The 16766-nt window shown below is 34.8% G+C and overlaps 2 protein-coding genes across 2 annotated transcripts; both read left to right on the forward strand.

The window, feature by feature from the left end:
- Positions 1-10565: 10565 nt before the first annotated feature.
- LOC113771340 lies at positions 10566-11303 on the forward strand. Its single transcript, XM_027315933.1, has one exon. The coding sequence runs from the start codon at positions 10566-10568 to the stop codon at positions 11301-11303; it is 738 nt and encodes a 245-aa protein (XP_027171734.1).
- Positions 11304-15968: 4665 nt separating this feature from the next.
- Positions 15969-16554, forward strand: LOC113771354 (copper transporter 6-like). Its single transcript, XM_027315946.1, has 2 exons — positions 15969-16383; positions 16478-16554. The coding sequence occupies exons 1-2, from the start codon at positions 15969-15971 to the stop codon at positions 16552-16554; spliced, it is 492 nt and encodes a 163-aa protein (XP_027171747.1).
- The last annotated feature ends 212 nt before the right edge of the window (positions 16555-16766 follow it).

Here is a 16766-nt window from a genome sequence, read left to right on the forward strand (position 1 = left end):
ACTTGATTCAATTTTCAAATTCGGCATGGTCTAGTAGTTTTGACAATAAGGACAAAATGCTCCCATTTAATCTATTTTTAGCTTATTTTCTCTAATTGCCACGCATGGTTACATTCGGGACACTAAGAGTGTGTAAACATACTCTTATAAAGTATTTTTCTTATGAAACTAGCGCATGCATTATTTGCCATGAAAGTAGCGATGATTTGTTTGATCGTAATAGGGACGGATAGGAAGTCACGTCAACAGATCATTATAAATTCGTTACTTATAATCACGTGAAGTTAGTTAGCAAGAATCAAATGTCTTAAACCTGAATTGCAGCAGTAGAAAGACGATGGTAGGGATTCTTGTAATTATTGTATAAAAAGGACCGGCAATACGATTAGAATAATCTGAAAATTAGTATTGTTCTTATTCATTTTTTTGAATCTTTAACTTTTTCAAGTCCTGCCGCTCCCGATTGAACCCTACGAAACAACGCAATAATGATTTGAGCAGTAAGACTCGATTGATTCAACATTTAGTCGCGGTGATCGGTGAATTTTAAAATTTTTTTTACTCTTTCTACTTTCTTTATTCGTTTGATAAATTTTTCTCTATGTTATCTTATGAATACTTGCCATGAAAGTAGCAAATGATGCATTTGATCGTAAAATAGGAAGCTCGGTAGCACAGATAGTTGTAAAAGTTACTTATAGCCACGTGAAATTAGTTAGTAAAAATCAAATCTTGATTTTCTTTCTACGGCTTACACTATCCTACGGCCTACACAAACAGGACAGAATAGAACAGAATGACACAATAACGCTTTGAGAAGTAATATTCGATTGATTGAACATTTAGCTGTGGTGGTCAGTGAATTTCAAAAACTTTTTTGCTCTTCCTATTTTCCTTACTCAATTGATAAATTTTTCTTCGGATTGTTCTTTCTATTTTAGCTTGTGAGTTCTTTATTTTAGCTTATGAGTAGTATATTGTCCTATCTTATTTCTACTTGTTTCTCTATAAGTGAAATGAAAAAACTTTAATTTCATTGTTTTGCTTAATTGGTATTGGTTTGGCAGAAATGGCTAGACCGTGGAAAACTGAACAAGTGTATGAGCTCGAAATTTACATGCCCCGTGGAGTTGTGGATTCTTACAACACTAAATTAAAGCCTGTCAAAAACTTGCTTTTTTTATGTCTATGAAGATCATATGAGAGAGCCATATTTGTTTTTCACCAATGCCGTTCTTATGACACTAAAATATCGTGTCAGATTAAATTAGTAACAGAAACTAATAACTTGCTGTTGTTGAATTTTATGGTTTATGTTTTGTTTGTGTGTTTTCTTTCCTCAACAATTTTAGGGATAGACAATAGTATTCTAGAAGCATATGAAGTCGAATCACACCCCCGTTCCAACCCAGGGTGAGTTATTTCATAGTAGCATCTGTACATATGATTATAATTGTGAACATAAATTTATTCACATTTTTGCAACAGATCACGCATTCCCCAAAAATCAATAGCTACTTTCAGGAGTAGGAGAAGAAGGGATAGGGTTAGCAGAACAAGAGGAGGAGACTATGAATATGGAGGTGACATTGAAATGGGTGGTGATGCTGAGACATGCGAAACATGTGGCAACAAAGATGAGGAAACAGCAGATAGGAAGCGACAAGACGATGATACTTTCCATTGTGGACATATGGAGCAACATAAAAAAAGGTATTGCATCTTAGGAAGTTTCTTTTTTAACAATTATTACTCACTCAACCTTGTAGTTGGTTTTCATTAGAAATGAGAAATAGAAACATGAACCTGATTCAATTTTCAAATTCTGCATGATCTAATGGTCTTGACAATAAGGACAGAATGCTCCCATTTTCTCTATTTTTTAGCATATTTTCTCTACTTGCCATGCACGCATGCATGCATGGTTGCGTATGATTACGTTCGGGATATTAAAAGCATGTAGACATACATTTATAAAGCATTTTTCTTATGAAACTGGCGCATGCATTGCTTGCCATGAAGGTAACGATGATGTGTTTGATCGTTAACAGGGACGGATAGGAAGCCACGTCAACAGATCATTATAAATCCGTTACTTGTAGCCACGTGAAGTTAGTTAACAAGAATCAAATTTCTTAAACCTAAATTGAAGCAGTAGAAAGGCGGTGGTAGGGACTCTTGAAATTCTTGTATAAAAGGGACCGACAACATGGTTAGAACAATCTGAAAATTAGTATTGTTCTTATTCATTCTTTTGAATTTTCAACTTTCTCAAGTCCAGCCACTCCTGATTGAACCCTATGCAACGAAACAACGCAATAACGCTTTAAGCAGTAAGACTCGATTGATTCAACATTTAGCCGCGGTGATCGGTGAATTTCAAAAAATTTTTTGCTCTTTCTACTTTTCTTGTTCGTTTGATAATTTTTTTCTATTTTATCTTGTGAATGCTTGCCATGGAATTAGTAAATGATGCATTTGATCGTAAAATAGGAAGCGACGGCAGTACAGATAGTTGTAAAAGTGACTTATAGCAACGTGAAATTAGTTAGCAAAAATCAAATCTTGATTTTCTTTCTACACCTTATACTACCCTACGGCCTATGCAAACAGAACAGAACAAAATAGAACGACACAATAACGCTTTGAACAGTCAGATTTGATTGATTTAGCATTTAGCCGTGGTGGTCGGTGAATTTTAAAAACTTTTTTGCTCTTCCTACTTTCCTTGCTCGTTTGATAAATTTTTTTTCAAATTTTTTTTCTCTATTTTAGCTTGTGAGTTCTCTATTTTGTCTTGTGAGTAGTATCTTGTACTGTCTTATTTCTACTTGTTTCTCTATAAGTGAAATAAAAAGACTTTGATTGCATTGCTTTGCTTAATTGGTATTGGTTTGACAGAAATGGCTAGACCATGAAAAACTGAACAGGTGTATGAGTCCAAGACTTATATGCCCCGTGAAGTTGTGGATTCTTACAACACCAAATTAGAGCCTGTCAGAAAGTTGCTTTTTTCTGATGTCTATGAAGATCATATGAGAAAGCCATGTTTGTTTTTCACTAATGCCGTTCTCAGGGCACTAAAATATCATGTCAGATTAAGTTAGTATTAGAAACTAATAACTTGCTGTTGTTGAATTTTGTGATTTATGTTTTGTTTATGTGTTTTCTTCCCTCTACATTTTTAGGGATAGACAATGGCATTCTAGAGGCATATGAAATCAAATCCCACTCCCGCCCCAACCAAGGGTGAGTTATTTCATAGTAGCATCTGTACATATGATTATGATTGTGAACATAAATTTATTCACATTTTTGCAACAGATCACATATTTTTAATGAAACAATGGTACTTTCAGAAGCAGGAAAAGAAGGGGAAGGGGAAGGGGAAGGGGTAGGGGTAGGGTTAGCAGAACAAGAGGAGGAGGCTCTGAACATGAAGGTGACATTGAAATGGGTAGTGATGCTGAGACAGGCGAAACATATGGCAACGAAGATGGGGAAACAGCCCTTGACTATCGAAAAGGCAAAAATCAGAAACCACCTAAACTTTTCTAGGAGGAAAAAAATGTTGAACAAATGGTGATATATGCTATGAGTTTTTACCATAGTAATCTTTTTGCCGAAAAAAAAATTTCGATGCAATACACTTCCATATTTTGTTCTTAGAGTGATTTTTTTTCTTATTGTCTTGTTGTCTCCTTTTTGTCATGATGAAAAATAAGAAAAAGGTCCGCTCATCAAGGGAGAAATTTGCATTCAATATAAACAAAATCTTTGAAACGTTTTAATTTCAAAGAGTATGCCACCCTGATTCTTAGGTTGTTTACTTGTTATTTAGAATGAGAATTTTGAGAGGTATTAATCGTATATGCAATTAATGATGGAGCCAAGGGGCTGAAGGAGCCGTGCCTCCCCTTAAATTTTGAAAATTTTAATTCATAGTATGTAAATATATGTGTAAAATAAAGTTAGTCCCTGCTAATTTTTTACAATTTTATTTTTTATTATTTGAGTTTATATATAAATAAGAGTTAGCCACCTTTGAATTAATTTTTTCTTCAAAAAAAAGTTATTTATTTTTATTGTACTAATCATTTAACTTTCAAAAAATTAAACATATAATTTGATAAATCATAGTAAATTGATCCAATTTAATATATTATAATAAAAAGACCCAATTCATAATTATCAATGGGTTAAAGTAAAAATAATTACTTTATTGGCCCACAAACAAATATACAACTTAGCTCAATTACTAAAAGATTTAAAATTAGTGATCTATTCTTTTGTTGACCCATATACAAATATACAAATAATTACTTCAAGGGTTGGTGAATACAAGAAAATTAGTGATATATTCTTTTGTTGATAGATTGATTAGACTTGTTCTCACTCTTTGTGTATCAACTGTAACTACAGAACGAGCATTTTCAATGAAAGTAAACAAAATAAAGTTCCAAAACAAGATGGAAGATAATTTCTTGAATGATTGTCTAACTGTGTATATAAAAAAGGAAGTTATTGAAAAATTTAGTATTAATTCAATCATAGATGAATTTAGTTCTATTAAAGAACATAAAACTCAATTTACTTTTAAAAAAAGAAGCTGAATTTCAAGGTATGTTAATATAACATTTATCTTTTTTTAATTAAAAATAGTTACATTTATATTGCATTATATATATATATTGTATAGGTGACATATTGGAGTATCTTCTGATCATGTGCAACTTGGGTGGTTTGTGGTGTTATAAGATATTTAATCAACACTTATTTCTTGATTTTCATTATGACTATGCTGCATATTTATGAAATAGATTTACCTTTATAATTAAAGTTAATATTTGATGTTTTTACAGGCTATGTATTTAAATAAATGGAAATTATTTTGAACATAATATATTAAGATAATTTTGTTAGGAAAAATTTTGGCCTCCCAGAAAAAAAAATGTTGGCTTCATCACTACGTGCAATTATCAATCTGTTAGAACTTTTAAGAGTAATTAAATTTTCTACTATGTGTTGCTCAAAAAATAAAAGGATTGGAATTGGAAGGGAAAAATATCCAATGAACAAGAGGGAAAAAGGAAACTAATACGAATAGGTGAATGATAATAATAAAATCAAGTATCATCATAAGCAATTGCATCCTAAACGTATTGAATTTAGTAAATTGATCAATAAGATACATGGGTTAATGTTATAAACTAATTTTGATATAATTTAAATTATTATACAATTACTGAATAACCTTAATTATTTTTTATGTTCATATACAAGTACCGAATTAGAAATAGTAACTATTTACCAAGGATAAAATTTATGTAAAACTTGGTTGGTTGGGTATTAACACTAGGTGGGAGTTGTATGCCTTGAAAAGAAGAATGAAAAGAATGAAAAGAAGAGAGGACCACATAATAGAGATAAAAAAAATGAGAATAATGGAAAACGGGAACAAAGAAAATGGTAAGATTCAAAGATAAATCAAGCATGATTTGTGTTTCAATGATTTGGAGTCTATGTGGCAATAGATATCAAAAAGGGAATAAGATTTGCAAATGAATTAGATTCGGATTATTTTTTTATAGAAAGGTTTTGGGCAAAAAACTCTATAAACTACACCTAATGGGTGACTCCCCTATGATTTATATATAGGTTAGGAAAAATTCTATGCTTCTATACTCCACTTACAGTGTCCATACCGGTTGTTCAGAGTAAACACATCATTGATTTAAATCCAGTTTGGGGTTGCGACGATTTATAAAGTAGCACATCTGATACAAGTAGTTTTAATAAAGTGCTTTTAAGTTATAAAACTCTGGGCTCCTTAAGTTATAAGAAATTAGTTACCAAACACCCAAAAAATATTTTTAGTACTTAAAAACATTTAAATATTTTTAGTACTTAAAAACATTTTTTTTTGTAAACACATCGCAATCCTAAACGGGCTTTAGTATATTTATCTAGGGATGTAACTTTTTTAACAAGTATCAAAATTTCATTAAATTTGCACTGAAGGGAGAAATTATAGCTAACATACAGGGATAGAACACTATTGTTTAGTATTATTAAAAATAATATACTTGCTTGTCATGGTGGAATCTTTTTTGTTTTTTTCAATCGACACTATCTACTTTACTCCTACTCTTATTCGAATCTACTCTAAAGGGGGGGCAATTGAATCATTGGGGAACTGACAGTAGCCTAACTGGATTATTAGGGAACCGACGAGAACCAAACCACCATCGGACCAGACGAATTCACTAGGTATTAGTATAAACTTGGAAAATCCACATGTAATGACAAAGTGATAGGAAGTAAAGTTTGAACTCTTGACCTCACACTTCATTAAAGATTTTGGTCTTCTGTGATAGCCATCACTGGTGGTGACTGGTTGTCACTTTGGAATTGCTGGTGGAGATATTTTCCCTAATGAGTGTAGCGTTTTCCTTTGCAACATTCCCTTTTGTATGTTCTTTTTCCATGGATAAATTGTATGGTAATTCTACCAAAAAAAAAACAGAATCAGTTAGTATCCAAAAGATTAATCTTGTATGCGCTTTTTCCATGGATAAATGATATGCATAATTCTACACAAAAAAAAAAACTATAGTTAGTATTCAAAATATTGATCTTAAAATAATCTTATGATAAAATATCTAGAAATTGCACATATTGTTTTTTTTCCTTTATTTTATTGAAACGGGTCTGTGCTGAGTGATGGCTAACTTTTCCATTTATTGTACTTATGACACCACATATTTTCACATTTACTTTTCATCCTTATTTTAATTTTGTTATAAACTTCATAAATAGGACAATCTATGGGTAGTAATAAATCCAAAAAGTTATCTCTTGGAAAATCAGTGCCAGCATTGTACTCAAGATCATTATAGATCAATTCTACAGTTAAGTAGCGGTGCCAAATTAACCTCATGCAAATTGATCAGCTCTCAACCTTAAGCACTATATTATAAGGTTTAAGAGAAGTGAAGGATGAACCCAATATACAGTTCATTAAGGCATAGCAACCATTTAATTAATATCTAAGAAGCAATATCAAGGATTTACAACTGAAAATGGCAAGAGACACCATGACACTAGACTATCAAGGATTTAGGTAGAGTCTGATTTTCTATGATATTGAACTTCCACCAACTTTTTATTTTGTGTGTGTGACTCTTGATGCTTAGTTCATAATATTGTGTTCAACTTCTTGAATGTTAATTTTATTACATGAAAAATTTTATCATCCAATTTTTGTATTCATGTAAGAAAATTAACATCCAATAAGTTGAATGAAATATTATGAAATAAGTATCAAGAGTCACTCATGCAGAATAAAAAATTGGTAGAAGTTCAATCTATAGATAAAAATGTAACTTTACATAGTGTGTGTCTACATGCATATGTATATGTATATATGTGTATGTGTGTCTATATACACACACAAATATATACATACACTTACATACATATGTTTTAACCAGAAAGAGAAGCAATTGAGGGCATTTGTGAGTCAAATCCTTATGAACAATGAAGATCCATCTTTACGTTGGCAGCTTTTGGAAACTCTGATTTACTGCAACGTCCTTACAAACATTCCTACACATTCTGATGTTTTGCCTCGTGCAAAACTAGTGGAAAACATTATTGGTACCCTTAAGGGCAATTTCGGTGCTAGGTAGGAGCAGATAGAATGTATTGATCTTCATAAAGAGATTGATGACATTGTTTCCACCACCTCTTGTGTGAAAATGCATGATAGAGGGATTGTTGTCACCATGAGGGACACCCCAAATGCAGGATAATATTTTTGTTTAAGAACATGATGCAAGGTAATATTTTTGTTTATGAAAATGTTAGAAAGACCTATAAAACAATTCAAAAAGTCACTAAAGTCATTGTTTCAGGACTTTGGCACAAATTGAGAACCTAAGGCATGGAATCAATGAGCTTAAAGAAGAGCTGGAAAGAATTCAAAGAGAAATCAGGTACATTGATTTCAGTGTTTACTTTTTCTACATCGTTGTTACTAAATTGTCTAGTTACGTTGAAAACGAATGAGGTGCTCAACAACAAAAACAAAAAGGCTTATCCATTTACATCCTAATTAATTCTGTTTTCCATTTCTATTTTGTTGTTAGGGATTTAGGAATTCTATTGCTTTTCTTTTACTCACTTTCCCTATTTTACCTATTTTCTACTTTCTAGTATTGGGGTTTATGGGACTAACACAAAGATAGCAGATGTTAAATTGCTAAGTTTTGAGCTTGAAAAAAAGTTGCTGCTAAATAGAGTTGTGAGCTAAAGAAGCATTGTTGTAGCTTTCTAATTGAGTCAGAAAGTCGAAGTCACGGGCTATGCCTACGGCACTAGCGATCAGTCAAGATTTAAACTAAAGTAGTGAGCGAAGAAAGAAAGTATTGGAAGCAAAGAAAAGCTTTGTATTACACTTATGAATACTTCAATGTTCCCAAAGTTGGGTTACAAATGAAGGAGTTTTGCCTATTTATAAGCAAGCAAAGAAAACTATACAATTCTTTAGAGAATTCTACACAATGTGTGTCTACACTTAATCTCTAGAAGTATGTACAAAAAACCACTCTTATCTACAAGGCTCTAGGCCATTTCCACAAATCTCTTGAACAACCTAGAACATTCCAGAAGTTTCTAGCACTTGCTACATTTTCTAGCAACATTTGGTGTAGCCTCTATGCCTTTGGTAAGCCTCCGTAGCTTGGTACTTAATTAAGGGAATGAGGTGTGAGTCTCCCTTGGTCCTGATTTTTATGCCAGGTTACTGTGTATGGTGGTGCCTGATATATTTAATGCTAATATTTTTGAGTGCATATTTAATGCGTTTGATAAAATTGAAGTCTGAAAACTGAATTTTGAAGTCTGAATCTATTAAATTATTGAATTGTTAAGTATTAAATCTAATACATTTGGGTGCATATCACATTTAATGATAAGTGAATAGCTTATCAGTTAATTTTGGAAGCAAATTTTGCCTAGAAAATTCATTGCCACTTAATTAATTTAGATGTTTAATTTTTGGTTATCAAATGGTTTGAATATATTAAGATCTAATTCTATTAAGTTTAAGTGTTGAATTACGTTATTAAACAGGACTTAAGTAATGATGATAACCAAATGACACACCTCTTCTATGCTTTTGAAATATCCAAGATTGAGAGATGAATTGTACTAAAATTTCTAGTTCATGATAAATTGCACAAAAGAACATTTAGCGTATGAAATTAGCAGTGCGTTTGATAAAATTGAAATTTGAAAACTGAATTCTGAAATCTATAATATGAAATCGTAATTCATTAAGTTACTGAATCTCTAAATACTAAATCTGATACATTTGAATGTATATCACATTAAGTAATAAGTGAATAGTTTATCATTTATTTTTTTTGGCAAGTTTTACCTAAGAAATTTAGTACCACTTAATTAATTCAAATGTTTTATTTTATTGTTATCAAATACGTTTAAATATATTACGATCTAAATCCATTAAATTTTAGTGTTGAATTGGGTTATTAAATAGAATCTAAGTGAATACGAGTCCAACTAATACAAATTTTGCACAATTAAAAGAACCTCACTAGCATTCTATGCACAAAATGCTGCCATACTTTTGATCCCTTGTTCACAAGCACACAGTTTCATAAGACTGGAATAAACATGTTTGAATTCTGGTGTTCCACACAAAACACATGCATACATACATAAATAAAGTAACGCAATAAAGCCTATGATCCTCTCGTAGTGGTTCTTTGACCTACTAATGCTGCCGAATGCCATAGGATGGTAATAATTACATTAGAAAAATTAAAGAGTGGTTTCTTAGGACAATTATATAAGTACAATTAATAGTTCAGATGAAACAAAGTTGACAAAACTCATATTTGGGCCATCAACTTTAGAAGTAAAATTTAAAAAAAAAAAAAATTAGATGACTCAAATCACCTGTGTTAACATGATGCAAAGCTGGGTCATGAATTGTAACTTTTGATTGCTTGACAATTACGAAGGCTTTTGATCTAGAAAGATGTGAGCGATTGGATTAATTATTAATAAGCAGCACGAATTAAGAACCAAACATTTCGTATTTTAAATTATGGACAAATCCAAGCCCTCAAACATGAATTTTGGACTACTTACATTTTATCTAAGCATTTTTTTGTTATCAATAGAGAATGTAAATTATTCATATTACTCAATCATTTTATATTGGTTATTTAATTTTTAGTTAAAATTCATTTGATTGAAATAGTTTTGGCCATCTTGGGGTCAAGATGGACCGGCCCATGCTCTACTAAATAACTAATCCAACTCTATTAAACACTAAGGCCTAAGGCCCTACTCGGCCAACTCTCTTGGAGGTCCACTTGTCTCTTCATGGGCTTGGATCATGGTGTAGATAACTTGATTGTCTCCTTCTAAGCCTTCAATATCTCTATGGACTCCATGTTGGTCTTGGACAATTCGGATAAGGCCTTGGAGGGATTCTTTGAAGAGCTTGACTTGTGCACGTGTGACTGGGCCCAATGGAACTCGAACTGGGTCATTGCGTGGGCCGAGATCCATGCACACATCATGTGGAATCTATGAATAGATCTGGGGGCATGGCTTTGATGTGGAAAGAGGAAGTTAAAATTAAGCAGGTAATTAAAGCTGCCTTTACTATAGAAGCTCATGTGGAAGATAGGGAGACAAAGACAACATTATGGTTCATTGGTATATACGCAAGCTGTGACAATCTAATCAGGAAGAGTCAATGGAAGGTTGTGAAAGATAGGAAAAAGTTGTGGGGAGAAAAATGGATAATAGCTGGGGATTTTAATGACATACTTTCAAATGAGGAGAAGTGGGAAGGCAGATGGAGAGAAGAGAATAGTTTCACAGACTTCAACAATTTCATCAATGATAACCAATTGGTTGATATTGGTTTTGAGGGGAACCCCTGGACTTGGAGTAACAATTGGGAGGATGTAGGGGAAGTCAAAGAAAGACTAAATAGAGGCCTGTGTTGCATAGACTGGTCACTTGTTTTTGATAAAGCCAACTGCAAACATATTGACACATTTGCATCTGACCACAGCATATTAATGATAGATACTAATCCAGAGACTAGGAAGAGGAAAAAAAGGTTCTATTTTGACAAGAGATGGCTAAAGAGAGAAGGGATCCAGGATGTGATCAGAAATGCATGGGAAAAGATTGTGAGGGATCAAGAATGTTTAGGGTCAAATGCAAAATCAGAAATTGCAGAATTGAATTATTAAAGTGAAAAAATAACTCCAATTACAATGCTAAAAAGAAGATCAATCAGCTCAAAAGTCAGTTGGAGAAGCTTCAGTCTAGCACTCAGACTGGCACCAGAAGAGAGATAATGGATCTGAAAGAGCAGTTGAAAAAGGCTTACAAGGAGGAGGAACTGTATTGGCACCAAAAAGCTAGACTTAACTGGATAAAGGAGGGGGATAAGAATACTAAATTCTTTCATGCTCATGTCAAGGGAAGGAGCAGGAGAAACAGAATGTTGAATCTACAAAGGGAAGATGGATCTTGGACCGAGAATGAGCAAGAGTTAGGGGAGGAAGTGGCAGATTACTACAGGCAGCTCTTCACTAGTAATTGGAATGGTAGAGCAGAGGAGATCCTTAGAGGTATTCCATCCACCATTACGGCTAGCATGAATGATCAACTGGCTAGAGGTTTTGATGAAGAAGAAATCAAAGCAACCATTTTCTCTATGTCTCCTGATACAACTCCTAGGATGGATGGTATGACCCCTATTTTTTTCCAGAAATTCTAGTTTATTATCAAACATGAGGTAGTCCAGGCTATCCAGAGCTTTTTTCATTCCAATTCCATGCCTAGAGCCCTGAATCATACCTTAATCTCCCTCATCCCAAAAATTAAAGATCCTGTCAATCTGAAGCATTATAGGCCTATTAGCTTGTGTAATGTGCTTTATAAAGTGATTTCCAAAATACTAGCTAATAGGCTTAAAGCTGTGTTAAATATCTGTATTAGCAAAACCCAATCTGCTTTTATTCCTGGTAGGCAGATCCTAGACAATGTTATCATAACCCATGAATACATGCATTTTCTGAAAAATAAAAGGCAAGGGAAGGAGGGGTACATGGCTGTTAAGCTTGATATGTCTAAAGCTTACGATAGAGTGGAATGGCATTTTTTGAGGGCCATGATGCAAAAAAAGGGTTTCGGTAGCAGGTGGATTAGCTAGATTATGAAATGTGTTGAATCAGTCTCTTATTCTTTCAACATAAATGGTGAGGCTAAGGAATATATAGTTCCAGAGAGAGGAATAAGACAGGGTGATCCTCTCTCACCCTATCTCTTCCTACTGTGCTCAGAAGGCTTATCAAATCTGTTGAAAAGAGCTGAAGAGGACAAGAAGATTACTGGACTCAAAATCAGCAGAAATGGTCCTAGACTAACACATTTATTTTTTGCAGATGACTCCTTAATATATTGTAAAGCAGACACCAAACAAGCTGAGGAGCTGAGGAGGATCCTGGTGGGCATATGAAAAGAGCTTTGGACAGCTAATCAATCTGGAAAAGTCTTCTGTCTTCTTCAGCAAAAATATGGACCATGGGAAAAAGCTAGAAGTTTGCTGCAGACTGGGGAATATCCAGATGGTCAACCAAGCCAAATACCTAGGGCTACCAATGGTGATAACAAGGACAAAGGAACAAATCTTTGGATTCATCAGAGACAACATTAAAAAGAATTTTGGAAGCTGGAAGCAGAGATTGCTAAGTCAAGCAGGGAAGGAGGTCTTGTTAAAAGCAGTGACTTTATCAATGCCAACTTATGCTATGTTATGCTTTAAACTACCTTTGAAACTGTGCAAGGAGATCAGTGCTCTAATGGCAAGCTACTGGTGGGGAGACACTAATGGAAAGGATAAGATGCATCTATGCTCCTGGAAGCGAATGACCCAAAAGAAGAATCAAGGAGGACTTGGGTTCAAAGACTTGGTCAATTTTAACAGAGCCTTGCTTGGTAAGCAAATTTGGAGATTACTTGTAAACCCAAACTTGCTTATCTCCAAGGTACTGAAAGCAAAATACTACCCTACTGGCTCCATCTTCAAATGCAAGAGTCCACAAAATGCTTCATGGATCTGGCAGAGTCTAATGGGAGCTAAACAGCTTGTTGAGGATGGCACCTGGAGGAAAATTGGAAATGGTCTTAGGACAGATATCTGGGAGGACAAGTGGATAGTAGGAAACAAAGGAGGAAGGCCCTCAACTCCCAAACCTCCACAATGCAAAGTGCAGAAAGTTCAAGACTTAATCATTCAGAAAAGGTGGAATAGAGTGGAAGTGCTAAGAAGGTTTAATAGTGTGGATGCAGAAAGGATCCTAAGCATTCCTATCAGCTTAGCAGGAAAGGAGGACAATAATTTCTGGATGCATTCTCCTACGGGGCAGTACACAGTGAGCACTGGATACAAGGCACTCATGAAAGAGAAGGAAACCCAAGAAAGGGATGGCTATAAGGAGGCTGGTACTAGTACACACAATTCAGTAAAACAGATGTGGTCTTGCCTATGGAAACTAAACATCAAACATAAACTAAAGACCTTCATGTGGAAATGCATCAATAATGCTCTCCTAGTCAATGAAGTAATCTTTGGTAGGACTAAGAAAGGAGATCCCATCTGTAAAGCATGTGGTGAAGGGGTAGAGACTGTGGAACATGTGCTACTGAACTGCAGACAGGCCAAGCAGGTATGGCATATAGCACCAGTGCAATGGGAAGGTGCTAAGGATAAACAAGGCTGTTTTAAGGCTTGGTGGGCTGAAATTACAGGAGCTAAATCTAGGCAGAATGGTAATGAACACCTTGGTCTAATAGTTAACATCTTATGGCAACTATGGAAAAGCATAAATGAGTTGGCATTCAACAACAAACAAAGGCATGCAATGACAACAATACTAAAAGCTCAAGAGGAATGGATGGAGTTCTGCGAAGCCTACAAAGATAAGGAGCAAGGGAGTACAACAGAAACTGCTGCTAACCAAATGCAAAGGATAGAAGAAGAGAATGCAGAGGTGATCGAAGATAAGATTGCTGCACTAAACAAACCGAGCAGTAAAGTGGTTGGTATAGGAGTGACTGTCATGACTGAAGGAAATGTTATTGTGGCAGCCTGGGCAATACATGAAAGAAGCTACAATTGTCCACAATTGGACGAGGCTGAGGCTATTAAGATAGCTTTGAGTAAATTAGTCGTCAAAGGCTAGAGAAAAGTCATCATTCAAAGCTGCAACAAACTCCTACATCAACAAATTTGTGCCGGAAGTGCACCAAATATCAAACTGCATACTTTAGTTGATGATATTCTTAGCTTGAAAGCCTTGTTTCAAATGTGCTCTTTTGGTGTTATATCTAAAAATGATAACCATGTTAGTATTAGAGTTGGTGAGTATGCCTTAGGCATCATACAGATGAGGAATTGATCAATCCTCTGTGCTATTGAGCACTTTTTGAATAGAAATGAGGGGCCTTTGCTCCAACTGTAAAGTTCAGTTGATGATCAATATATTACTAATATTGTTTCGAAAAAAAAATTGATTCTTACCAAATAATCGAGCAATTTTAGAATTCTAGTCCAAAAGAAAAATATAAACTATGCAATCATCCTTAAAGGTCAAGCTAATTAAAACACGAATTTTTTTTTTCGGTTTCTAAAACGGCAACAATTTCATATCACTTGGAATAACAATTACATGGTTTGGGCCACTGTCCTAACATCCATCACACTGGGATGCTTCTAGCAAACTACAATTAAAGGAGAAAACACTCTTTCCATCTAACAACATTACATAGTTTCATAGCAAACTTGGCTAGCAAATGACTCACATTGTTTCCTAATCTCTTAACATGAGTAAAAGAGATATATTGGAACCTGCTCTTCATAGCCATGATATCTTCGATGATTGGCCCCACTTGATAATCCATGATCTCATTTGAGTTAATCATATCAATTACCAGCTTGCACTCATCTTGAATCATTACCTTGTCCCATCTTTCTTCTATCCCATCTTTCTTCAACAGGAGCTAGACCTTTTCGCATTATTGCAAACATGATATTATTAAGTAAAACCAAACACAATTGTCAAATATAAGATAGAGAGCTTTTTTTTTTTTTTTGGGTTAATTCCACTTTGTCCCCTCAAACTATATCCGAAATCCCACTTAAGTTCCTAAACTTCAAAATGGGACACTTAAATCCTTAAACTACAAAATTCATTCCATCATAGTTCAATTTTTGACGGAATGCACAAAACCTAACAGAATGGTTCTCAATTCTGTTAGTTATTATTATAATTAAAGTTAACCAAATCTAGCAGGGATATAAATATAATTTCACGAGACGTAAGACAAAAAAAACCTTAGAAATTTGTAATTAAACAAAATTTTCTTTTCTTCGCCTTCTTCTTTCTATTTTTCCTGCGTCTTCTTCCTCCTTCGTTTTCCTTCTCCCCTGAAGCACATCATCAGAAATCAAAAGCCCATGTTCTTCCTTAGGAGCACAACAACAAATTTTTCAGATTTTTCTTCAAGGCCACCGTTCTAATGTGCGCGATTCTTTCTACCTTGGGTTTTCTCTTCATCCTTTATTCTTAAATTTTTTTTGGCCGGGTATTCCTCTGCTATTTCTGCTCCTAACGCCATACTAGTTTTTATGCTTTGCCAAATCCAACGCTCATTTGTTAGCTCATACAGACATATCTACTACACAAGCAGTTAAAAAGGTTTGGTGGCTGCGTACACTCGCCTAAGTGGGAGAGTAGAGACCTCAAAATGCCGCATCTCAGCTCTAACTTCTTAAACCCTCGGATGCCACAGAGCCACACACCCACCCCTACCCCTCCCCCGGGTCATCGTGTCATCAGATATTCTTCATGGCCATCGATGCTCTGCCCATCCACCACAACACCACCGCACCACCTCCTCCCCCACCGCCCCCCACCAACGTCCACCACCACCACCCATTCTCCTTATTCACCCATTTCTACTGGGGTAAAGATGCCGAAATACTCTTCTCCGGATGGCCCGCACACAACTCCGCCATGTATGCACTAGCCCTCCTGTTTGTATTTTTCTCAGCTATTCTCCAACATCAACGTTTTCAGACCCAGATCCAAACGCGTAGTCGCAATTCTTTTCCAGATGGGGATTTGCGCAATTCGGGCAAGGTTCGCGTATCTGGTGATGTTGTCCATGATTCTTATAATGGAGGAATTTTCATCGCTGTTGTGGTAAGCCATGCGATTGGATACGTGGTTTTCGGGAGTCTCGTATCCATCTTCAGAAAAGGTTCCGCTAATCCTGAAAATTAAGTTAAACACGATGGATCCTTTGTGAAGTGAAGTGAAGTGAACAGAAACTATGCCCTAATCTGTGTCAACAGATGTGGAGAAAGCTAAAGCTAAAGCTCAAATTGAGGTTGATGTTCACAACACTCGTAATGCTGCTTTTATGGGTTAAGGATTCCAAAGAGACCAGTCCGAATTACCTCTTCCTAGTTATGGGGATGTTGTGAAAGAGTACACTATATACTACTACCTATGTCAAATTTCTTCCTGGCACTGTTATTTTTCCTATATCTAAGAATTTGGGTCAGATCTATTTATTATAAATTTTGATATATAGATGGTCAATTGACATTACGATTTATGGCTTTGAAGATTTATTTTGCA

The sequence above is a fragment of the Coffea eugenioides genome, chromosome 1 (assembly GCF_003713205.1).
Source record: "Coffea eugenioides isolate CCC68of chromosome 1, Ceug_1.0, whole genome shotgun sequence".
NCBI lineage: Eukaryota > Viridiplantae > Streptophyta > Magnoliopsida > Gentianales > Rubiaceae > Coffea > Coffea eugenioides.